The sequence below is a fragment of the Salvia hispanica genome, chromosome 6 (genome assembly GCF_023119035.1).
Source record: "Salvia hispanica cultivar TCC Black 2014 chromosome 6, UniMelb_Shisp_WGS_1.0, whole genome shotgun sequence".
NCBI classification, from domain to species: Eukaryota; Viridiplantae; Streptophyta; class Magnoliopsida; order Lamiales; family Lamiaceae; genus Salvia; species Salvia hispanica.
In genome coordinates this window covers 17,653,887-17,677,277 of record NC_062970.1, presented here as the reverse complement: position 1 = coordinate 17,677,277, position 23,391 = coordinate 17,653,887, and the positions used below count along the sequence as shown (strand labels likewise).

General features: G+C 36.5%; 3 protein-coding genes, 1 long non-coding RNA gene and 1 other non-coding gene across 5 annotated transcripts; 1 reads left to right on the top strand and 4 right to left on the bottom strand.

Annotated features, from left to right (window-relative positions):
* On the bottom strand, positions 1-621 carry LOC125192423. The gene is made up of 3 exons (XR_007171395.1): positions 534-621; positions 123-304; positions 1-40 (listed from the first exon to the last, which is right to left on the bottom strand). It is a non-coding gene; the product is annotated as an uncharacterized LOC125192423 (long non-coding RNA).
* Positions 622-3,376: 2,755 nt separating this feature from the next.
* LOC125194832 lies at positions 3,377-4,265 on the bottom strand. Its single transcript, XM_048093049.1, has 2 exons — positions 3,825-4,265; positions 3,377-3,448 (listed from the first exon to the last, which is right to left on the bottom strand). The coding sequence occupies exons 1-2, from the start codon at positions 4,263-4,265 to the stop codon at positions 3,377-3,379; spliced, it is 513 nt and encodes a 170-aa protein (XP_047949006.1).
* A 2,338-nt stretch (positions 4,266-6,603) lies between these two features.
* Positions 6,604-15,714, top strand: LOC125197162. The gene is made up of 13 exons (XM_048095872.1): positions 6,604-6,775; positions 6,905-7,229; positions 7,408-7,576; positions 7,645-7,694; positions 8,060-8,152; positions 8,229-8,317; positions 8,857-8,935; positions 9,084-9,166; positions 10,540-10,618; positions 11,516-12,218; positions 13,467-13,550; positions 13,663-14,314; positions 14,894-15,714. The coding sequence occupies exons 1-13, from the start codon at positions 6,744-6,746 to the stop codon at positions 15,030-15,032; spliced, it is 2,577 nt and encodes an 858-aa protein (XP_047951829.1). The 5' UTR covers positions 6,604-6,743; the 3' UTR covers positions 15,033-15,714.
* A 144-nt stretch (positions 15,715-15,858) lies between these two features.
* TRNAE-CUC lies at positions 15,859-15,931 on the bottom strand. The gene has a single exon. It is a non-coding gene; the product is annotated as a tRNA-Glu (tRNA).
* Positions 15,932-17,214: 1,283 nt separating this feature from the next.
* LOC125196529 (probable cytokinin riboside 5'-monophosphate phosphoribohydrolase LOGL10) lies at positions 17,215-18,769 on the bottom strand. The gene is made up of 7 exons (XM_048095084.1): positions 18,483-18,769; positions 18,309-18,406; positions 18,191-18,221; positions 17,946-18,045; positions 17,789-17,859; positions 17,542-17,685; positions 17,215-17,464 (listed from the first exon to the last, which is right to left on the bottom strand). The coding sequence occupies exons 1-7, from the start codon at positions 18,597-18,599 to the stop codon at positions 17,384-17,386; spliced, it is 642 nt and encodes a 213-aa protein (XP_047951041.1). The 5' UTR covers positions 18,600-18,769; the 3' UTR covers positions 17,215-17,383.
* Between the last annotated feature and the right edge of the window lie 4,622 nt (positions 18,770-23,391).

The window sequence follows — 23,391 nt, the reverse complement described above, 5'->3', positions numbered from 1 at the left end:
CCAATTTAAGAAAAACTCAACCAATTCCCCCAAATCCAACCTACACTTGCAATATTTGAATTCGCTGTCACCTTAATTCTTCAAAAATTGGTGTAATGGATAGGTGAAAAGGGGATTCTCACCTTAATTCTTCAAAAATTGGAGGTTAGAGCTGTGGACAAGGGTGGAGTCGAGAAAACAGAATGCCGCCGATTTGAGGGGAGGAGACGGCGGTGGCTGTAGGTCAGCGACGGCGATGGCTGTAGCTCGTCGACGGCGCAGGCTGTAGCTCGGCGACGGCGTAGGCTGCAGCTCGGCGACGGCACTGGTGTAGCTCGGCGCAGAAGAATGAATGACTTCAGCAAACGGTTGTGTTTTGGAAATTTAATTTAATTCTTAAGATTATTTAATTCTCTTATTGTGTATTGGAATATTTAAATTAATTCTTAAGATTACCGACAGATCAATTCGGTCGGTGATAGCTTTACATTAACAAATAGAGAAAAACAATTCCGTGTACAATAAAATGCCACTAAAAAAAGTGAGAAAATTACCGACGGAACTGTTCCCTCGGTATTCCGGCGGTAATCACAGACGGATTTGTGTATGTCGGTAATTCCGTCGGTAAATAGCGCATTTTTTTATGACAATTAGAACTTAAGGTTAAGGAGAAACTTGAGTCCGACCTTATATCTGAAGAATTGAAGGCATATGCAAGTACAATCTAAAATGGATTATAATACTAGTAGATATAACAAACATTTAGTGAGGAATTGGAATTAGTTTGATGGCACTGCACTTTGCATAGCTGAATGTCAAGATGGCTTCTGACTTCCTTCATTTGCCACTTTCAAGTCCTTACAATACTTTCTTGAAGGCTGCTTAGCTAGTTGTATAGTGGAGTGGAGGTGTAAAATCTTGATTCTTGGGCAAAGCATACGGTATATTGTTACGATCTCCATATCTTAGGTTTCCCCAATTAATTAGTATATTTTGATTCACCATATCTTCCATATCTTTTAGTTAGTTATCATTTGATTCATAGTATCTTCCATATATTTTATTTCTTGCTCAATAAGTTAGGTTAGAATTCTAGACTTATAAATAGGTCATCTTGTTATCATTTGAATTCAATCAATGAATTATTGAAATACAATATCATTTTGTTTAGTGTGCTATACGCCACTCTATTTGTCTCACCGCCGACCCATGCGAGGGCGCCAGACTTTATCGTTTCATTGTTTAGCACCGCCGACCCTTCTCCGGGCGCCGGTTTTGACTTTTATCCAACGAGAAGTTAGCTTAACCGGCCTTGTTACGGAGCACGTCTCTAACAACTGGTGCTTTCATCCCGTGCTCATCCTCCGTCTTCGTTCATCCATATCCCCCAATTTAAATCACCATATCAAAAAAAAAAAAAAAAAAATCAGCCCCAGCACCTGCCCCGATCACCTCCCACTGCCGAGTTCCACCGCCGCTATTCAACGTCATCATGTCGCGCAGCTACACCGGATTGGGGCCCCCACCGCTACACGTGGATCAGCATCGATCACCATCCTGCTGCCATGCTACGACTCACCTCCGTCAAGCCGAGGCCTGCCTCAAATTGCCCACTACTGTGCAGCAGCCCCTGCTCCAACGCCCGCCTTCCTGCCTGCATCGACCGAGCCTCCACTCGGCTACGAAGCTTGTTTCTTGTAAAGAGAAATACTTGGGAGTTGAAGGTGATTCTGAAGTGTTAAATCAAGTTGACTTGCTGCTCATCGAGAAGAAATTGGTAGATGAAGAAGTAAGTGCTATAGAGGTGAATAAAATTGATAAGGTTGGTGGTGTTCTTGATTCAAGTACAATTGCAACCTTTGAGTTTGATGGAGGTCTTGCAATGACATATGGGAAGAGAGTAGGAGCAAATGCATTTTCCCTCATGTATCCTTCAATGAAAACAGAGAAACTCCAGAATTTGTATATTGTTGAGCTACAGGATGCTCGGAGAGAAATGGTTAATGGTTTGTCAGACATGTCATTCACTGATGTAATGAAGAGGACGTCGATCTCAGAGATGTTTACATTGAGCATATGATAGTTGGTTATTGGGGTACAAAACAACTATCTTTTGCGTTTGATCCCGGAGGAGACATCTCGCCAAAGCTTCTGATTTCAACTCTCTTCGTTGCTTCGTGGTTCCCACCTTGAGGACAAGGTGGATTTCAACCGTGGGGGAGTTGTTACGATCTCCATATCTTAGGTTTCCCCAATTAATTAGTATATTTTGATTCACCATATCTTCCATATCTTTTAGTTAGTTATCATTTGATTCATAGTATCTTCCATATATTTTATTTCTTGCTCAATAAGTTAGGTTAGAATTCTAGACTTATAAATAGGTCATCTTGTTATCATTTGAATTCAATCAATGAATTATTGAAATACAATATCATTTTGTTTAGTGTGCTATACGCCACTCTATTTGTCTCACCGCCGACCCTTGCGAGGGCACCGGACTTTATCGTTTCATTGTTTAGCACCGCCGACCCTTCTCCGGGCGCCGGTTTTGACTTTTATCCAACGAGAAGTTAGCTTCCCGGACTTGTTACGGAGCACGTCTGTAACATATATATACCAAGGTATATATGTGCATATATCTATTGTCTGAAGATAATTGGTTCTCAATGCTGACTTAATTTCACATATCGGCTGCGTGTTCCACCTGTACCAGTCAGATGCTGGTGGTTAGTCATACTACACCAGAAATTAGTGAGAGATTGAAAATTTAGACAGTTTGGTGTAAATTTTTTCTACGAATGAGATATTTATAGATGAGTTTGAGATGGATTGCAGAATAAAAAAAATGAAATAAAAGATAAAATAGGTAAAAAAAAATGGTAATATTTGGAAAAGTGTGAATTTTGTTTGCCCTTTTTTTTAAAAAAATAAAAACAATTCAATGGCTCAAAAGGAGGCCCACTCGTGGGGCGACCAGGCAGCGTCACCACGCGCTCAGAACGCGCTACATAAGCCTGGCGTGTCATCCCCAAAAAATCGGGCTCAGCCCTTCAGAGCGGGCGGCCTGTAGGGACGGACAGATGATCTGCAATGGCAGCACGACACCGTCTCCTCCCGGCAGGACGGGCCAGCACGGCAGCACCACATCGGAGTCGGACTGACCATTCCGGTGCTCTTGTATGGATTATAACATAACATAACAAGCAAGTATAATTAAAACGTTAGTGGAAACAAATTTCACTACTCCATTATTTTTATTAAATAAATAATTATTAGTATATTGTTAATACTGTCTATTTGGTTAATCGTAATATTTTTAAATTAAAAATCATACTAATTGACAACCCATAACCTCGATTTTTCACAATTTGAAAAAACTAATTATGTGATTCAATTAACCATATTTTTGGTATGGTTTGTCGGTTAATTCGGTTTTTGATTTGTTTATTGCCCATAAGCGAGAAACCTATATAAAGTTAAACTTTAATAACCGTTCAACAAAAATGTTGCTACCGTAAATGAGTCAGTTTCAACAACAAAGTTTCTCCCTTATTTCTCCAATGGTTTCTCCCTTATTTCTCCCTTATTTCTCCCTAACTCAACATTTCATTTTTACATCATCACTAATTTAATTGTTTTATTTTTATATATAATAAAGCTAGCTTATTTAATTTATAAAGATAAATCAAATAAATAGTAATAAAGTTCGTTGTATTAAACACGGGTACACATTACAACGAAGAAAATTAAAAAAAAAAAAAGTACACGAATGGAAATAAAAAATCAAAAAAAAAATTCAAAGAAAAAAAAATTCAAGGGCGGTGGGCGCGGTTTCTATTTGCCCACAATTCTTCGATGATATCGTGTTGTAGTGCTTGATGGGCCTCCTTCTGGTGTATGTCCATGAACGCCTGGAACCGTTCATGTTCGTTGTGCGGTACACCCTGGCGGGCGGACTCGGTTGAGACACCGTGACTCGATGATGCAACACTTGGGTCGTTGGTGACGTCGAGGACGCCTTCGTGTTCATCTTCGATGATCATGTTATGCATGATGATGCACGCATACATGATATCGGCAATATCCCCCTGGTAGAAAAAGCGCGTCGGACCCTTTACCAGTGCAAATCGCGATTGGAGCACCCCAAATGCCCTCTCCACATCCTTGCGCGCAGACTCTTGCGCTCGGGCAAAATACCTTCTTCTATCTCCGAGTGGGCATCTGATCGTCTTCAGAAACACGGGCCATTGCGGATAGATGCCGTCAGCCAGGTAGTACCCCATGTTATGCACATTGCCATTGGCCGTGAATTCGATGGAGGGGCCTAATCCGTTGATCCGCTCGTTGAAAAGGGGCGAGGAATTGAGAACATTTAGGTCGTTGTTCGACCCGGCTATACCAAAATAAGCATGCCAAATCCAAAGCCGTTGGTCGGCAACGGCTTCAAGAATGATGGTGGGATGCGTACCTTTGTAGCCGGTAGTAAGCTGGCAGCCTCGCCACGCGGTTGGGCGGTTCTTCCTTTGCCCGGTGCATACGATCGATCTTTGCCGAGCATCCCGGAAAGCCGTGGGTCCTCCGGTGCCAATCCGGTAGGAGGCGCGGTCATTGCGTCCGGCGGCGAAGGTAGTGCTCCCCAAATATCTCTCGCACGCCACGACGAGAAATTCTTCGGGCACTCGTTGCCGGTCGTCTCGCCGCATTGCGAGATACTCATCGAACATGTCGGCGGACCCTCCATATGCCAAGCTTGCCGGATGGCAACGGTGCATTTACTGCAGGGGCGATAGTCGGGCTTCCTGCTGCGTCTCGGCTGGGCCGGAACTCGGGGTAACGCGCGGACAACGCATTAACAATGCGCGGGGAAGAGGGAGCGGCGCATTCCGAACCGGCGACGAAATACATCTGCCGGATAACGTGGTTCCTCCGCGAAATAATCGGCGAACAGCCGATCGTGCGCACCAGTGTGGTTGCGAGGGATGTATCGGCGCCGCCGGCGGATTGGCCGTTGGGGGGGTGGCTGCTGCATTCGAGCGATCTCGCTTTGTATGCGGCGGGAGATATAGTTGTTGATTGGGTTGTTGGCGAAACCCGCTACATCCCATCCGGTGGGAGCGGGAGGTACCTCTTCTTCGGAAGAAGAATGTGATATTTCCTCGTCGGACTGAGCACGAGACGATGAATCAGAACTCATTTAATAAAGATGGAGAGAAAAAAGATTGAAAATTTGTGTGAATGAAGTTTGTGGGTGATGAATGGAGGAAGAGGATGAAATATTTATAGGGGTGGGATAAAATAGCCGTTCGGCCAAAAAAAAAAAAAAAAATTTTAAAAATCGCCGATTATCGCCGAGCGTCGCCCACAGTGGCCGGCGATCGCTCGGCGATAATCCGGCGATAAATCGCCACTCGGCGAAGCAACGGTAACATTACCAGGGGCGGACGCCGAAAAAAATATCGATAGGGGCTGTGATTTCTAAATTTTGTTCATATGTTATATTTTTGGGTGTTTTAATTACTTGTAAGAGATTTTATACAATAATTTACATTAAATTTAGATAAATTTCAAAAATTTATAAAAGCAAAATGTTTATAAAATATTTTTATTGAGGACTTTAGCTCCATCCTACTTCTACATGGGTCCGCCCTTGAGTGTGACAGTAAAGTACGACTCAATTGATAAGATATTTATCCTTCATCCAATAAGTTGAGAGTTTAAATAATTACGAGGGAAAATGGAAAAACTATTATTAATATTCTTTTAGAAAAAAAAAATCCACTAACATTACAATGGTTATTCTTGCCAAAGGTTCTTGAACAACTTTGTTTTTAGTTACTAGTACCATAGCAACATTTTTTTTTTAGTTTCCAAGAAAAATGTAACTTCAAGAGGCGAGCTGCACATTCGTCTCCTCATCTTCTAATCAGAGGTGTCGGCCTTGCAGGCAACAAAAGTGAGGTCGATGGTAACAGTGTTGCGGTATATTGTATTACTAAAATTTAACATACCGTAAAATTCTAGTTTACCAAATTTCGGTACAGTATATCAATAATTTGATATTGTATCATTTTTTAAAATTGAAATTGACCATATCAAAAATTCGGTATACCATATGATTTCGATAAGGTTAATATATGCTTTTTACTTATATCGATTTTTTATATAGTACATACCGTATGTTGGTTTTAGTACGTTATATCGTACCAATCCACCCTTAATTCTGAGAAAGAGAGAATAACGAGAGTAGAAATGATGAATGTGGGATGAGAATGAAAAATGGATATTTTGGTAAATGTAAGATAGTTGGTATAATAGTAGTCAATTAGAATTGATCGAAAATTCATGCATATTTTGGAAAAAATGGATATATTGAGGTAATTAAGTAAGTGAATAGTTACGGATATTTTTTTAGCTTTTCGAAAAACACCGACGCCAAATTGCCAAAAGCATAGGTTTGAAACTGTATGCAAATACAATAACTCCAAATGTGAATATAGAGATTTTTATACAGTTCAGATTATAATTTTCCGAAAATAAGGGGTGCAAAGTAGAAACTATATAAATATGATAATTGCAAGCGAGGCCCCATTAGCATTCCCAAATCGTCAATGTCCATTATCTTCTCTCTCTTACCCTAGAATTTCACTTTCCAATTCAGTTCCCAAATAATTTTCCCCAAAACAAAAGGTTAATATTTTGTTTTAAATTTTTATATACAAATAATAGTAGCACCCAAAAATTTTCCCTCCTTCCTCTGTTATATGGCATTTCATGTCGCCTGTCCAATTACCTGGTACACTTCTATCTCATGGACTCAGCCCAATTATTTTATTTTATTTTTTATTTTTCATAAATTTTTTGTATATAGACACCACCGCTATTTTTGCCACTGTGATGTGGGAATCGATTTTATGTAATGCAGCCGGCGGATATGTTTCTGCGCTTTGGGTTTTCCGCGGAGCTTGCAGAGCGACAATGGGAGGGCCGATTTCTTGCAGGAGGTTCATGCGATTGATCGTTTCTTGAATGATCCATGGCTGATTAAGGCCAGGGAGAATGCCACGGTGCAGGTTCAGGTCCCCAAGGTGGCGGTTAAATCGCCTGCTCCGCTGCCTCCACGCCCGCAATTTGGAGGCGAGGAGGCGGAGGTTCCTGCAGCTTCGGCTCAGCTGAAGAGGATGAAGCTGCAGAAGCAGTCGATTGTTGGAGAGGATTACTCGAGGAGGTTTGGGTCTGGTGATTTGGTGGTGAGTTTTCTAGAAATTGTAGTGATTTCATGTTTTTGTCGTTTGAATTTTGGAATTTGGTGTGTTTTCTCCGTGGTCTGGTCATACTATTGAGGATGGCATGTAAATAGGAATATAAGTATTAGTTTATTAGGCTGTTGATGGCATAGGGGGACTTTCTCATGGAGTTGTGTAGCAGGTATCTGCAAAAGATGCTGAGCAAGGCCAGTCCATTTCCAAGGTAGTGTGCCAGCTATGCTTCTCTGGTGAAAATGAAGGAAGTGAAAGGGCAAGAAAGATGCTATCATGCAAAAGTTGTGGGAAGAAGTATCACAGGAGCTGTCTGAAAGCTTGGTCTCGAAATAGAGGTACATTTCACGCTGAAGGAAACTTCTATGGGATGCTTGTATATTTCCTAATCAATTGTTTATTGCAGATCTTTTTCACTGGAGTTCTTGGACTTGCCCCTCTTGTCGAATTTGTGAGGTAAATGCAGTCTCCTTATTCCAAAATCACATAGTTATTTCTTTTGATACGTTTGTGAGATTGCAATCTCGACAATCACAGAGTCACTTCAAATCAATATGGAGAAGTATCTAGTTTTTTGATACAAAACATGTCTTGGATCTTGTATTAAAGTGTTGTTAGAGACCATTATTTAACACTAGAAATAATTGTCTTGCCTAACAGTTGAAAATCAGGAGTATAATCAAGGAAGACATCCTTTTGCATTTGTTTGATTTTATATTTGGTTTAAATTCCCATATAGCCTCTAGTTACTTAAGTGGTTGGTAGAATAATGCTGTCTTGACCTTGATATTTTTCTACATTTACTATTTTGATCACTATAGGTCTGCCGAAAAACTGGAGATCCAAATAAGTTTATGTTCTGTAAGAGGTGTGATGGTGCACACCACTGTTACTGTCAGCAACCTCCACATAAGGTGCACTGTATTTCTTATTTTGGCAATATTTTTCAACAATCAATGAGCTTATATATTTCACTCGCAATTCGTGCAGAATGTTGGCCATGGGCCATACTTATGCCCGAAACATACAAATTGCCACAGCTGCGGTTCTTCTGTCCCTGGAAATGGCCTAAGTGTGCGGTATGCATTTTTATGCACTAATTTGTACCTCTCTGTTCTCTGTGTGGAAGATTTTTTTTTGTGGCGTCTTTTAGGGTCTCTGGGCTTCTCTATATTAGTACTTGATATTTGATAATGGTCATGGAACTGTACCCTGATATGAATTTGAATCTGAACTCCCTTCTTATGTTTGGAACTGCATCTATAATCTTTATCTGCTAAATGTATAATGAGGAAGCTGAACTTGGCATCCGTTGGAGATTAGTAGTTTTCCATGGATTACATCCTACAGATTATTGAGGGTTGGTCGTATTGTTTTGTATGTGTGATTTATTGTATTCCTCATGTATTATCACCATATATACAGGAACTGGAGGTCTTTCTGTTGAGAAAATACAAGTTGATAAGAAAAATGTTACGCATCATTTGTTACAATGCCAAAGTTTTATTATATAATAAATAAATAGCTCAATTGTCAAACTGTCATTTGCGAAAAAATAGTCGTTGTGAGAAACATTTAAGCAGGACACTTCTTATTGATTTGAATGTAATGGTTGCAGGTGGTTTTTGGGGTACACTTGTTGTGATGCTTGTGGAAGATTGTTTGTCAAGGGAAACTATTGCCCTGTCTGTTTGAAGGTAAAATGCTGTGTCCACCTGTTAATTTATTTCTCTCTCAATTTTGCATTTTCTTAGAGTTGCCTCCATACTGGGCACATGATGTAGCAGATCCCAGCCTGTTCGAGCAGTATAAGCTGATTATATATTGTTCCACTGAAAACTGTAGGTATATAGAGATTCCGAGTCAACTCCAATGGTTTGTTGTGATATCTGTCAACACTGGGTGCACTGTCCTTGTGATGGAATCAGGTCTTTTCTTCTTATCTTGTATATGGATTCTGTTATTTACTTTTTAAAATTCTTGTTCTATCCTTTTGTGTTATGTGAATCTGTGATGAGAATTTGGTTCATGTAATTGATCTGCTTTAATCAAGAGCATTTTTGGTCCCAGATACCTGCAACGGTTTGTATTTCACCACTTAAATTACATATTTATCTTGTATAACAACTTAACAAGAAGTAACAAGACATCTAATCGGTTCATGTCAGTACGGATGTTGGAAAGAGAAACAGTGAATTAAAAGCACGAGAGACGAGATGCTTTTCTTAACCAATGTTCATGCCATATATAAGAATAAGTTTGTTATTATGAACTGTAGAGCTTTTGTATTCACCTTTGCCTAAGTGTTGTGAAACTGTCCTTATGTTTGTTCTGGTAGTGCAAGTTGTAACTCATTGCAGCCCCCTTTCACCATAAGGTTCATAAGATAGTATTTTGTGGAAGGAGGAAGGGTATGGATCAGCTGTCTGACATAATTTTTTTTATCGAAGCCACTCTAGAAGAAAAATATAATGGCTTAGAAAGTGATGTTATTTGTTGCTAGGTATAAATTTGGGTTATATATGGCCCTTTTTTGGCCAGAATTATAAGATAATGTCACTATATTCTTGCTTAGCAGAGGACAAAAAAGAAATAATCCTAAACAGAGTTATAGGCCGTTAGCATGAGAAGAAAACAAAAAATTGGTGGGATGAAAGTGGAGTGTCAAACCTAAGGCCAGCTTTCTAGACTCTAAATTTGAGAATTTCAATTCTTCAATCACCATGGATTGAAAATTCCTTGAAAAAAAGAACAGTAAATCTGGAACCATTAGTTTTTGTTCATGAAAATAGGAGAAGGTTTGCAACGTCTTGTTCCCTTCTTAATCTGCTTGAGAAGACACATGAAGTTGATCTTACCGATTCAATTTTCCCTTGTATATCATGCGTTTTTATGTCTGTTTTGATCCTCTTGAGTTTTGTCGCTTTCTTAGCCCAGCACTTGCCTTGCATATGAACTCAAGATGCAGGTTTTACTAGTAACAGCTTATACTGTGTTTCTCTTTCGGCCTAAAGTACCTATGCTAAGTTACCAAATCGTAACCTTTGTCTTCATGTAATAAGGTTAATAATTCAACGGTCACAACCAGCACAAAATGATAAGCTGAACCGTTTTGTGCCAGCACAAAATGATAAGCTGAACCGTTTTGTTATAATAACTTTCAAGTTATTTTTGAGATGCTTTGTCTTTGATCTGCATGATTTTTGTTTTTATTCACCTCGCCGATAACCTCTTGTAATGTTGAGACTCTTACTCAAGATATTGACTTCTTTTTTTACTACTATAATGGTTAATTTCTCAGTGATGCAAAATATATGCAATTTCAAGTCGATGGAAATCTCCAATATGTTTGCCCTGCATGCCGTGGAGAAAGCTGCCAGGTGGTTTCCCGGTTCACAGTTGGTTTTGAATAATGCAAAATTTGACTGATCTTTTTTCTGTATAAAAAATAAAATTGAATTTTTAATAACTTACCTTTAAGTTTTACTCCATCCGCCCCACCAAAGTTTTACTCCCTCCGTCCCACCGTAATTGAGTCGTATTCCTTTTTGGGTCCCCCTACTATAGTTAAGTAATTTCTCTTTATGACAAAAATCAACACATTTAATCCCTCTTCACTTATTTACTTTATTCTCTTTCCTACTCTATTTCCTCTCCACTTAGCTCACTAAACACTCATTCTTTAATCTCTGTGTCCAAAATAAACATTTCAACTAGGGTGTTTTTAAGCAATATTAGACATTTTTTAGGCGACATTTAAAAAAAACAAAGGACAATTATCTTGATTTTTAAGCTTAGTTTAGTTTTTTATATTGGGCATTTATAGTTTCTTTGTACATACTTTAATTTCTTTATTTCTATTTGTTTTAATTGTTAAAACATTACTTATGTTTTGCTTTGATTAGAGTAAAAAATTACTATGTGAAACTTTAGAACATATTTTCTACTAATACTTTTGGTTGCAGATTTCTTTTGCAATATTTATTACTCCATAATTTATCGAGCTTCTTAAGGGTTAACAGTTTAGTTACTATGTGTAATAGTTATAAAATATGAAGAATATAAGTGAAATATTATAAGTAACTTTATCAAACAATTAATGATCAATGCGAAATGGTTTTCATAAAATATTTATTAATGTTATTGTGACTTTATCGTTTTTGTAAAAATTATACATCCTTGTTTTTACCATAGTTGCCCCCCTGAACTGAATTTCATGCTTTATCACTGGCTCTCTTTTTGCCATAATTATATTTTATACTTCCATGTCTGTCCAGGTTAAGAATCCTGAGGAGGCTGTTCAGGAACTTTGGAAACGGAGAGATGAAGCTGATAGGGATTTGATAGCCAGCTTGAGAGCAGATGCTGGGTTGCCTACACAGGAAGAAATTTTTGACATTTCACCTTTTTCAGATGATGAAGAGAGTGATCCTGCATCACGAAAGAATGAATATAACCGATCTTTGAAGTTTTCCCTCAAAGGGCGGGATGAAAAATCACCAAGAAGGACTAAAGAATATGGAAAGAAATCTTCAAATAAGAAGCATGGCAAGAAGAAGGGAAATGAAATATCTTTTACCAATGGAACCAACACAGAGAATTTTGGCAGACACACTGATGGTCAACCTTTTGGATATAAAAGCAGTGATAACAAGAATGAAAAAATTCAATTTTCTGAAGAGCATGCAACTTCTTCATCTGGAGCTGGAATCTTAACTGAAGCAATCAGTGAGGCTGCAATCTCTAATCACAAACATGTTGATGAGGTGATTGTAGCTCCTGGAACTAAGACATCCAGGACTATCAAAATAAAGAACAACAAACCTCAGAGTTTGACTAATAGCGAGGATAGTCATAGTGGAATGCTGAAAACTGGGCAGGGCCCAAAGCTTGTCATACATTTGGGTGGCCGAAATAGGAATGCAAATAGTCCTCCTACATCTGAAGCTTCCAGTCTAAAAAAGGGGAGATATTCAAATGGTATGTACTCGGCTATATATGAATTATTTTGCTTTTACAACTGGTAAACATTTCCTTTTCAGAATGCATACTTTGTTTGAGGTTGCATAAACCTCGGGTGAGGTGTTGTGGTCTGCTATACAGTGAGCCTGAGAGGGTTTTAATAATACAAACTACTACTGCCTCCATCCCGGGTTAACTGATGCATTTCTTTTGCGTTCTAGAATTAGGAAAAAGATGTTTAGTGAGTTAAATTGTGAGATAATAAATAGAGAGAAGAGAGTTAATTTTTTGCCACAAAAGGAAATGAGTCCATTAACCTAGAACGTCCCGAAAAGAAATACAAATCAATTAACTTGGGACGGAGGGAGTATTATTTATCAGTATATAGTTGGGTACTTGATCTTTCAAGTTAGTGATATTTAAGGACGTGTAACTCACGGATTATGCTTTCATCCTCGAAATATGTTACTGCTCTTAGATTTAAAAGAAAATTAAAGGATGATCTTTAAAACCTGAGAATTTTTATGGTAAAAATCTGGGAACTATAAACCTTGTAAATTTGAATTTTGCAATTGAGTTGGTTTAAAATGTTATGTACCTTCTCCATTTCCTTATCTGTACTCAAAATGTGTCTAAGAAACATCATTTATGAAAAGTCCCTTTACTTTGACTAGTTATGTCCAGCTTCAAACTAAAGAGGTACAGTAAGAAAGATGAGCTTAACATGTTGTAGAAACTTGCTAGGCGTGATTCATGAAAAAAGGTTTCCTTTTCTAGCATCTTTTGATAAACTCACAGTTCAGTTCTTCAATTGTTGTTTTTCTCTTTGCATTGTCCTTTCCACGTGCTAAATTCAGATGGGTTGTAAACATGAGCAGTCTACTTTTAGTTTGTATAGAAACACCATAAGATTTATTGCTTACCATATACACCAAGTGAAATCTTAATGATTGATCTGGCTGACCTTATTTGATTTCCAAACCTTATCAGTCTTAGATAGAAACTGCTAATGTATTTATAGATGTTATACTTAAAGACTAAAGTACAAATTTGGTCTTGTACATTCGCTCAAAAATATTTTTTGGTCCCACACATTAAGTGTGTTAGTCATACTTTTTTTTGACACAATACACAGCAAAAAAACTACAGCAAGGACATGATCTCTATCATAATGACAAAGAGAGATTGTACTGAAATTAGTGTTAGTCATGCTTTTTTTTGATAATATAAGATAGCGCACTAAACAAATTTTCTTTGTGGTTCCAGTGGGCACTGAAGATGCGAGTCAACTGAAATGTCATGAGAGCATTGAGAGGGCCAGCACTGCAACTACTTATGGGGATACAAAAGGCAAGTCATGCTGAATTTCAGAAATGCCGTGCTCACAGTTCCATTATCCGCCTCTCTATAATTTATATGTATAGTCTTGTTAAATGGTTTTGTTGCCTTCTATATACTGCAGATCACAAAATGAATCATGCTGGTCAAAACAAAAGCTCCAAATTGCAAGAAAAAGAGGGCCCGTTGATAAAGTTCAAAAATGTCAACTCAGAATCCTCTAACATCAGCTTAAAACACGCAGGAGGATTTTCAAAGGCATTTGAATCTGATAATCCACAGGGTGCACATTCTTTGCTGGGTAAAAGAACTAATGAAGATGGTGCATCAGCAAGGAGGGGACCAGAATTCCCAGGTACTCGGAGGAACAAACATTCTTCAATCAAGAGTGGAGATGATGTGCCTACCATTACCATGTCCAGTGAGTTGGTTGAAGAAAATAGTAGCTTTCAGCCCATGTCACAGGCGTCTTCAGAGGGCCACAAGCCTCATTTGATATTTAGAATTCCAAAGAACTCAAACACGGGAAATCAAAATGATCAAGGTAATATGAGTAATGCAGATTCTCTGCGACTATCTGGAAAGGGGGATATCACTTATACCAGGGGTCAAAGGTCGAAGAGAAGGAGACCAGCACTAGGTGACGGAGACACATCTCAGCAGCACGAAGATAACACAATAAAGGAGTTTACTGATGCCAACTGGATCCTTCAAAAATTGGGGAAAGATGCTGCTGGGAAAAGAGTTGAGATTCATCAGTCATCCAACAATACCTGGTAAGTTTCCTTCACTTCTGTCAGAAAATCTGGGTTTGAAGTAGCATAAAATATCTGCTAGGGCTGAGATGGCTAGGACTTCATACATAGTACTTGCGTTCTTAATTATATTATGGGGGCCAAAATTTTAAATGCAGTCTGTTTCTTTTCGAATTGAAGAGCCTCACATATTTCCTTGTTTCAAGTCCTTATTATGATATTCAAGCAAATCATTAACAAGATTTACCGCTTGTTTGGGGAAAATCTTAAATTGAAAATTATGTGCTCTTGCTTGGTGGCTGTTTAAAATTGACTTAACCTAACTATCCTAAAACTCCATTTGGAGAATTGCGAATTTGTAGACATTCTCCAATGGACTGTTATAAACATTTTCATCCAAAACCTCATATTTTTCATAGCACTTTTTGTGTAAGGCTCATGCTCAAGAGGTCAAATCTCACCATGGAATTTTCAGAAGTGTTAAGAAGCATTTTTTGGCTGCCAATGATTTGTTATTATTTCCTATTTCTCTTGTTTTAATTAACTTCATCAAAACCTTCATTTTGATGTCTCTTTTCTTTCTCTGTTTTCTTTTTCCAGGCATAGGGGAACCGTGGTTGATATCTTTGAGGCTGAGGGTGCATCAGTTGTAGCTGTCTCTCTAGATGATGGAAAGACTAAGAATTTTGAACTTGGGAAGCAAGGAATCCGTTTTGTTTCTCAGAAGCAAAAGCATTGATTCTGATCTCGCTACAGATTTTTTGTTCTAAAGTCAGCAGTAATGGAAAAAAGAGATACTCTTATACACACTGAGCTTCTATGATGCAATTGCATGGTGTGTTAACTGAAGCTTCAAGATGGAGCGAATGGCTCCTCTTTTTCCTTCTCTCGAGCCATTCTCTCTTTCGCGTGAATCCTTTCTCAGCCAGATGATGTAGTTCGGATAGCAGGCTCTTTGCAGGAAAGAGCCATTTGTGCCCATGGTTTGAGTTGCGTGACGAATGCATGACTTCCTGCACTCTGTCAATGTTTCTGAAAATGCGGAGAAAGGAACAATGTTGTAACCCTTAAATGCTTACTCCATTCCTGCTGCTAGCTGAACAAAATACTTGTCTATTGATAAGCAGTGTATTTGCTATTATCATGAAATTGTGTGATGAGTTGGAAGTTGGAACGGTTACTGTGAAAATGTTGAAAATTTCAGGTCCAGAATATTCCAAATGGCTCTACCTTATGATCAATGGCTCAATCTTGGGTTAGAAAGGGAGGTTTCAATTTGCAAATGATTTGAATGACAATTTTAGCAATAGAATGGTAATCAGTGGTAAATTAAATAACCGCAGTACACAGCACATGTGAACACTTCAAATTTATAGTGGGATTGAGTCTAAAGAAGACTTAAATCATGAGTAATTATATTACATCTCTCTTATCCATTTCTTATTTAACTTATTCTTTGGAAATTGATTAATGATAAATGATTTAATGTATTATAGGATTGATATCTTATTGCCAAAATTAATTAAAACAAACAAAAATTGGAAAATTGTAAGAAAAAATATTCTTTCCGTTGCCGGGACTTGAACCCGGGTCTCTCGGGTGAGAGCCGAGTATCCTAACCAACTAGACTACAACGGATATTTGGTATTGCTTTTGCCGTCTATAAAAAATACAAAATGTCAATCTGTATTATCGAGAAATTACATTAATTACAGAAAGTGAGCTGGCTATTGATAATTTGATATTAATAGATGTATAAAAACTATAGGAAATCCTTTCATTTACAAATTGCTACCCAAATCTCAAAGTAAGACGTGAATAATTGTTCTTTCGGAAATACCAAATCACATCATTCCCCTATCCCAAACTCAACAAAAAAAGAATTAGGGTTTTTAAGACTAAAATAATTGACGCTGCAATTTGATGTTAAAATTATTTTAAATTGTTGTAATGCAATTTTATTCTGTGCATCTACTTTTAAAAAACTATAATCATTCCGGCTAATACCCATAATTTTCTTACACATTGTCCATATTATACATAATAAGGTTACTTGAACATAGTTATCAAGTCCAAACAATTGAAGCAATTACATATGGAGTACTACTATAGTTAAAAGCATAAACTTATGAAACCACGATAAACAGTTTTGGCCAACAAAATACTCCATGCAAAACCAACAATTTACTTAATAATAGCAACAAAATTAAAAAAAAAAATGAAAAGTAACCATGGCCACAAATTTAAAAAAACAAAGGCAAAGATTACAATTAACATACTCCGTATAATATATTCACTTCAATAAAACAGAAAAAAATGTGACGCGTCGATACGTCATGAGATTTGTTTTTACTACAAGTAGCAGTAGCATCGTTAATCCAAGAAATGCAAAAAAAAAGATAAGGAATAACATTTCAGTAAATTGTAAGTAAGGGGATATAGACTTCTAAAATCAACAAAGAATAAATACCAAAAAATTGTGTTGCTAAACTGATATGCCAGTATAAAATTACAAAAAATAATCTTCATTAGTAAATCAGCGACAATCTAAGCAACCCATACGCCAGAAATAAATTTTTGACCATTAATAATAAAAAAATAAGCAGATTAATTGTATAATTCTCTCCTACAAATTAAGATTAACAATATTTCATGATAATCTGATTTAAATTTATATATGTGTGGAAAATCTTCGATAGTTTCTATATGCATGACCGAATAATTGTTTTGACTGAACTAACGAATAAAACCAATTATTGAGCACATAAATTAATATAATGCAAATGACCCACAAATAATTACTATTAATAATTAGGATAATATAATGAATGGAAGTACAAAGATCTATGCCTGTGATTATTGAAATAGGAATGATTAAGATATGGGATCTTTGAACAAGCCCACTTTAGAGACAAATCAAGTAATAAAGAGAGATCATATAGTATATAGCTAAAGCTGGAAAGTTGGTTACATTACATTTTCAGTTTTGCTGACCTAACCACCAAATAATTGTATCCACATTTATTACACACAATAATCATTAATCTGTACATAATCATCACATCAAATTTTTATATATAATATATATGATCATCCACTTGTAGTCCCCCATTGATCATCAACTATCCAACTTTGTCTAGGTGCCACTGCTTCATGAACTGGTACATATTCCTACAATTAATTAAAACCATTAATCATCTGTTACTAATTAATTATAACTCCAATTTAGTATAATAAATATGGTTAACCTCCAATTTGTTGATCAACTGATCTGGTGAGTCTGCCAAGACAACTATATTTCTTGCTGAATTCTCAATGAAACCTTCCTCAACTCCCTTGTCAAAAAGTGCAAGCAAGCTATTATAGTATCCATCTATATTCAACAATCCCACCTGTTATATACATAGTTTCAAACATTTTAATTCAGATTATCACATGTGAGGTTAATTAATTAAGTTTAAAATAATAAAATTAAAATATCACTGATTGATTAACTGGTTTGTCATGAATTCCCAGCTGAGACCAAGCTATAATCTCTAACAATTCCTCCATGGTTCCATAACCACCTAAACAAGATCAACTGGGATTCTATTATCTTGATAAAAATATAAATAAAGACAATTTGAATATAAAGGGAATAAATGAATTAAACCAGGAAGAGCAATGAAAGCATCAGCATTTTTGGCCATTTGTGCCTTTCTTTTATGCATATCTGCCACAATTATTACTTCCCCAACACTTGCTCCAGATATCTGTTACATCAAAAAATCATTCACATATTCACACATGGTACTCTTAGCCTGATCACTTGATAAATTGTACTAACAGCAATATATTATATCATTATTGCATGTCTAATTAAATTTGCTATGATGACCAAGGATGAAAAAATTGTACCTCATGTGCCACTAGAGCTTTAGGAATTATTCTACAGCCAAACAAAATGTTACTACTATTAACAAAAGATGAAGCAGAAAAATTCAATTCAATTAGTGAGCATTTACAACATTAATACCCCAAAACATGACAGCCACCATCAAATACAGTTTTGGAGACCAAGCCCATCAATCCTACACTTGCTCCACCATAAACAAGATCAATCTTTCTCTCAACCTAGCTAGTCCAAAATTATATTCAGTGAGAAAAGTGTGATTTAAGAAAGTGAAAAAAGATTTGATGAATTAATTACCAGTTGTTTGCCAAGCTGAAGAGCTGCATCAGTGAATGATGGTTTGTTACCTGCTCTACTTCCACAGAATACACATATTCTCTTAAACTTTCTTGAAGGCACCATCATCCCTTCCATCTTTAATACTATAATTAAAGAGAGAGAGAGAGAGAGAGAGAGAGAGAGTGGTATATATATATCTATAGGTAGTGTAGTGTGTATGGAAAAGGAGGTGCAAAGAGGGTTAGGGTATATATAAGGGGATAGGGCAAAATCCCTTGAGACTATTATCTCCAAACACTACCTTTTGTCTAGGGCCTTTTGTGTTGGACAAGACCCCAACACCCCCATTTCCCAAATCTCTCTATCTACAGCTTATTAGATTGAGAGACAAAATGGCAAGCAAGTTGTCTATCCAATTGGGTAAATGTGACAATCACTTTTACTTGCTTTTATCTTGTTGTACTCCCTTTCATTAACCAACCAATGTTACTAAATATTGACTTTTTTTTCTGTACTTTCTTTAAGTCTTGATCAATCTTTCATTACCATTTAAGTAAATAGGGGAATGTATCTTTTTTAAATACAGTGTCCCCAGAAATACAATCCACATTGTTCTTTATGTCATCTCATCCCGTTAATATATTTATTATTATGATACGATTATGAATCATACTTAAAACAAACTTTTCAAACTATACTTATTACATATTGAATGCAAAATAATTTCCATAGTGAATTATACAAATCTTATTAGATAATTACTAAAATAGGAGAGAAAGAGAAATAATAATTAAAATAGTAAGCGATGCATATATCATTAGTAGATACTAGCTAGCAATAACAAATTGTGAGAAAACTTCATAAATAGATATATAACTAATTATAGTGAAGCTACAAATATAAAAAAAATTACGACTATTTCTTTTGGATGGAGTGAAGAGTAATTAGTCAAAACTTTAGAATAGCCTAAAATTTCAATCATTCAAAGTGAACTAATATTAACTTATACACCTACTATTTTACGAGCGTTCATTTTTTATAATTGATAAAAGAGATGATCAGTGATGGATTAAGTCCGTGCCACATTGGATTGGCCAACCTTTCCATTAGCCTATAGTGACGAACGCAGAAAATTATTATAGTAGAGGATATATATGGGATAATAATTTTTTTATAATTTATTGTTTTAATAAAGGCTTTTGTACTTTATTTTACATAAAATACCAGCAAAATTATAATATTATATAACTAAAATTATAAAAAAATTAATTGGGAAAGGGCTTAAGCCCCTTCCTAATCACATGTGTGTCCACCAGTGGGCCCTATACCATTTTAAAATTAAATTCAAGTTTTCGAGCTACCAAACATGCAACAACGACTTTATCCCATATGATCCCACTTCCATCCAATATTGTGATCCCACTTGTGTCCGACCCCATGATGAATTGGATCTGATCTATCTCAAGATAGCCAAAATTCCAATCCTTTAAAATAAAAACAAATGACTGAGGTATATATATATATATATATATAGGATTGTGATCAGTTGAAAACTTTTAGTCTAATTGAGAATTGAGATTCATTTGTTAAATGAGTGGTCCAGATTTTGTCACATGAAAAATATTTTAGATTAATTAATTATAAAAGGGCAGAATGATAATTTCATATTTTAATTAGGATTGCAACGCTACTTTTCCTACTCCATTTTCGTTTCGGCTCATCTATTTTCCCCAATTAACCAAACCCTCAAATCCACAATTCTCTCATCCATCGATGAAGCGCCCCCTCGCCGACGATGAATTCGATTCCACCGCCACAGCCAAAGGCGAATCCGCCGCCGCCAGCGACAAAGACGCGAACAAGAAGATCAAATAGAACGGCGAAGAAGAAGTAGAAAAAATAACAGAGATGTCGAAGAAGGCGGAGGCGGTGCTGCTGGACGGGAATCGCTACCTCTGTTTTTCACAAGTAATAACATAGATTGATTAATTGGTGATGAATTATGGCGAGGATCGATGAATTCGGAGCAGAACGGAGTGTTGGAGTTTAAACCTGACGAAGCGGTTTTGGAAGGTGTCGACGCGAAGAATTTTGGCAGGAAAATGATGGAGCTCCGGCGGATTAAGTCGGTTTCAAGCGGAAAATCCGGAGATCTGGTGGTTGTTTCCGATCGTAAGGTTTCCAGTAGGAAAAGGGATTCGATGTTAAGAAAGATATTAAATTGACGGAGGAAGCATTGCTGGTTCGGTTACCGGAAATGATGCCAGATCTCGAGACGGCGACGCAGCCTTGCTGGAGTATGGAACGATTTCGATTATTGGTCGGCGGAGAGAGATGGAGGACGCGGTGGCGGCGGAGCTGGATTTTGTGAGGAAAGGCGGGAAGAGCTACAGTTTCTTCGCAGATTATTGTAACTTATTTCCTTTTTCAATATTCTTATTCGAGCAAAACACTTTTATTTTTGTTAGACTGAACTTTCCTTTCGTTGTTCTGTTTATTTTCTTATATTTTAATTTGAGTATTGTAAATAGCAGAAACTATTGTAAATCACAATCTTTTGTTGGTTTGAAATTTGAATAGTGACATTAATATAGTTAATCTTGATTATCAATTATGTTGGATGTGAGCTGGATTGGAGAATCAAGGTTAATCATAATGCACTCTAGGTGTTTGGTGATATTCTCCAGTTGGAAGTTAGTTGCTAATAGTTAGATTCAAGATTTAGCTATTTCTTTTTTTTTTAATGTCAACTACGCGCATATAATGTCAACTACATATACAATTCAGGTCAACTACACACATTTAATGTCAACTACGTATACAATTCATGTCTACACATATATAATGTCAACTATGTGTACAATCCATGTCAACTACATATACAATTCATGTCAACTACACACATACAATGTCAACTACGTGTACAATCCATGTCAACTACACACATACAATGTCAACTACGTGTACAATCCATGTCAACTACATATACAATTCATGTCAACTACACACATATAATGTCAACTACACATATATTTTATGTCAACTACAGACATATAATGTCAACTACATGTACAATTCATGTCAAAAAGTATTTATTGAATAAAGTTGTTGACATTCGATATTCTCGCTATTGATATGTGAATTATAAGTGTTATTTGTTAGTTGTTGACATTTTAAGTGAGTTGTTGACATTCTATATTCTTGTTATTGATATGTGAACAGTGTTATTTTTTAGTTATTGGCATTTTAATACGAGTTGTTGACATTCGATATTCTGACTATTGATATGTGAATTATAAGTGTCATGTCAACTACGGTGCATATCGTGTCAACTACACGTACAAGCCATGTCAACTATGTTACATACTATGTCAACATAGAACCATGTCAACAACAATTATAAGTCATGTCAACCCAACAATTATAAGTCATATCAACAACAATTATAAGCCATCTCAACTACACATAGAACCATGTCAACAACAATTATAAGTCATGTCAACAACAATTATAAGCCATGTCAACTAAACATAGAACCATGTCAACAACAATTATAAGTCATGTCAACAACAATTATAAGCCATGTCAACTACACATAGAAACAATGTCAACAACAATTATAAGTCACGTCAACAACACGTACAAATCATGTCAACAACAATTATAACCAAATGTCAACTACACTTTCAAGCCATGTCAACAACAATTCAGTCATTTTATAAAAACAATATGTTATTTAATCTTAGTTTTAGTTATTTTAACAATATTCTCTTCTTTCTCTTTCCCTTTCTCCTGTTGCTTTTCTTTTTTCGTTTCAACCTGTGTGTCATCCATTGGGCCTGCAGCTGGCGGTGAGAGGCTGATTCATTATTGTCATCACCCATTGTGTCCTCTTTTGTTCCTTCTACTTCTTTAGCAGCCTATTGAATTAGTAATTTATAATTAATATCAAATTAATTTGAATTAATTCTAAATAACAAAAGACGAGATTTGGCTCACCCCTTTAGGATCAGAAACTGGTGATGTAGGGATATTTTCTCTGTTTCTTTCTTCTGCATACTGCTTGTAAATTAGTACTACAATGTTAGTATCTAAAGTGTAGGAGTAATCTAATGTCAACTCAGAGAAACATATGTAAATAAAATGATGTACTTACTTCATCAAAGAAATGTCCAAATTTGAAAGCATTTAGTGACTGTGAAATGTTCATGAATTTTACGAATTTCCTGCAGCAAGCCAAGAGGCACAACCTGTTAGATTTCTTAGCTTTTTTATCCTAATATGCACAAACTTACATCAGCTGGATTATTTTGATCATCACCAAAATTCATCAATACATAAATTTCTACCAAGGATTTAACGTCTAATGCAATTCAAATATTTTTACATATAGCTCAATACAGCTGCCCTAGTTTACTAAAACAGTTAACAAAAATGAAGCAACGAGTTAAAACGAACCTTGTTGGGAAGTTCACTAAAGCTAATAACTACAATCGTTGCAAGAAGAAGTGCGCAAAGTAGCCACGTCGAGCTCGCAACATTCAACCACTCTCCCAACCACTCTCTACTCCCTTGTGAAATGTAGTTACTGAAACGTAGAAATATAGATAATGATGATGAGGATGAACTTAATCATTAATTGAACTGAATCACATGTAGCATGTCTTGCTGCATGTGGTGACAGTTGAAGCTAATAGAGAGTTAAGAACACAAGATGCCTTGAACATAAATATATCAAGATGGCTTGCTGCATGTTGATGCTTTGAACACGTCTGTCTAATTAGCTTGCGCTTCTTCAATTGCTAATCAAAAAAAATCATCAGAAATTGAATTCATAAGAAAACAAATCCACATATGTTTTAAAACACTAAAATCAAAGTAATAGCTATTGACTTACTACTACAACCATATATATGTTTTCTACAGC

What these genes read in the sequence shown, in the direction of transcription:
- LOC125194832 (XM_048093049.1), bottom strand. Translation starts at nt 4,265, where the DNA reads ATGGGGTACTACCTGGCTGACGGCATCTATCCGCAATGGCCCGTGTTT. An exon ending in ATATCATCGAAGAATTGTGG is followed by an intron (nt 3,449 to 3,824) that starts GCAAATAGAAAC and finishes AACTTTATATAG; the next exon opens with GTTTCTCGCTTATGGGCAAT.
- LOC125196529 (XM_048095084.1), bottom strand. Translation starts at nt 18,599, where the DNA reads ATGGAAGGGATGATGGTGCCTTCAAGAAAGTTTAAGAGAATATGTGTA. An exon ending in TGCTTTCATTGCTCTTCCTG is followed by an intron (nt 17,860 to 17,945) that starts GTTTAATTCATT and finishes GATCTTGTTTAG; the next exon opens with GTGGTTATGGAACCATGGAG. An exon ending in AGTTGATCAACAAATTGGAG is followed by an intron (nt 17,465 to 17,541) that starts GTTAACCATATT and finishes AATTAATTGTAG; the next exon opens with GAATATGTACCAGTTCATGA.
- LOC125197162 (XM_048095872.1), top strand. Translation starts at nt 6,744, where the DNA reads ATGGCATTTCATGTCGCCTGTCCAATTACCTG. An exon ending in ATTGCCCTGTCTGTTTGAAG is followed by an intron (nt 8,936 to 9,083) that starts GTAAAATGCTGT and finishes TGAAAACTGTAG; the next exon opens with GTATATAGAGATTCCGAGTC. An exon ending in GCCGTGGAGAAAGCTGCCAG is followed by an intron (nt 10,619 to 11,515) that starts GTGGTTTCCCGG and finishes ATGTCTGTCCAG; the next exon opens with GTTAAGAATCCTGAGGAGGC.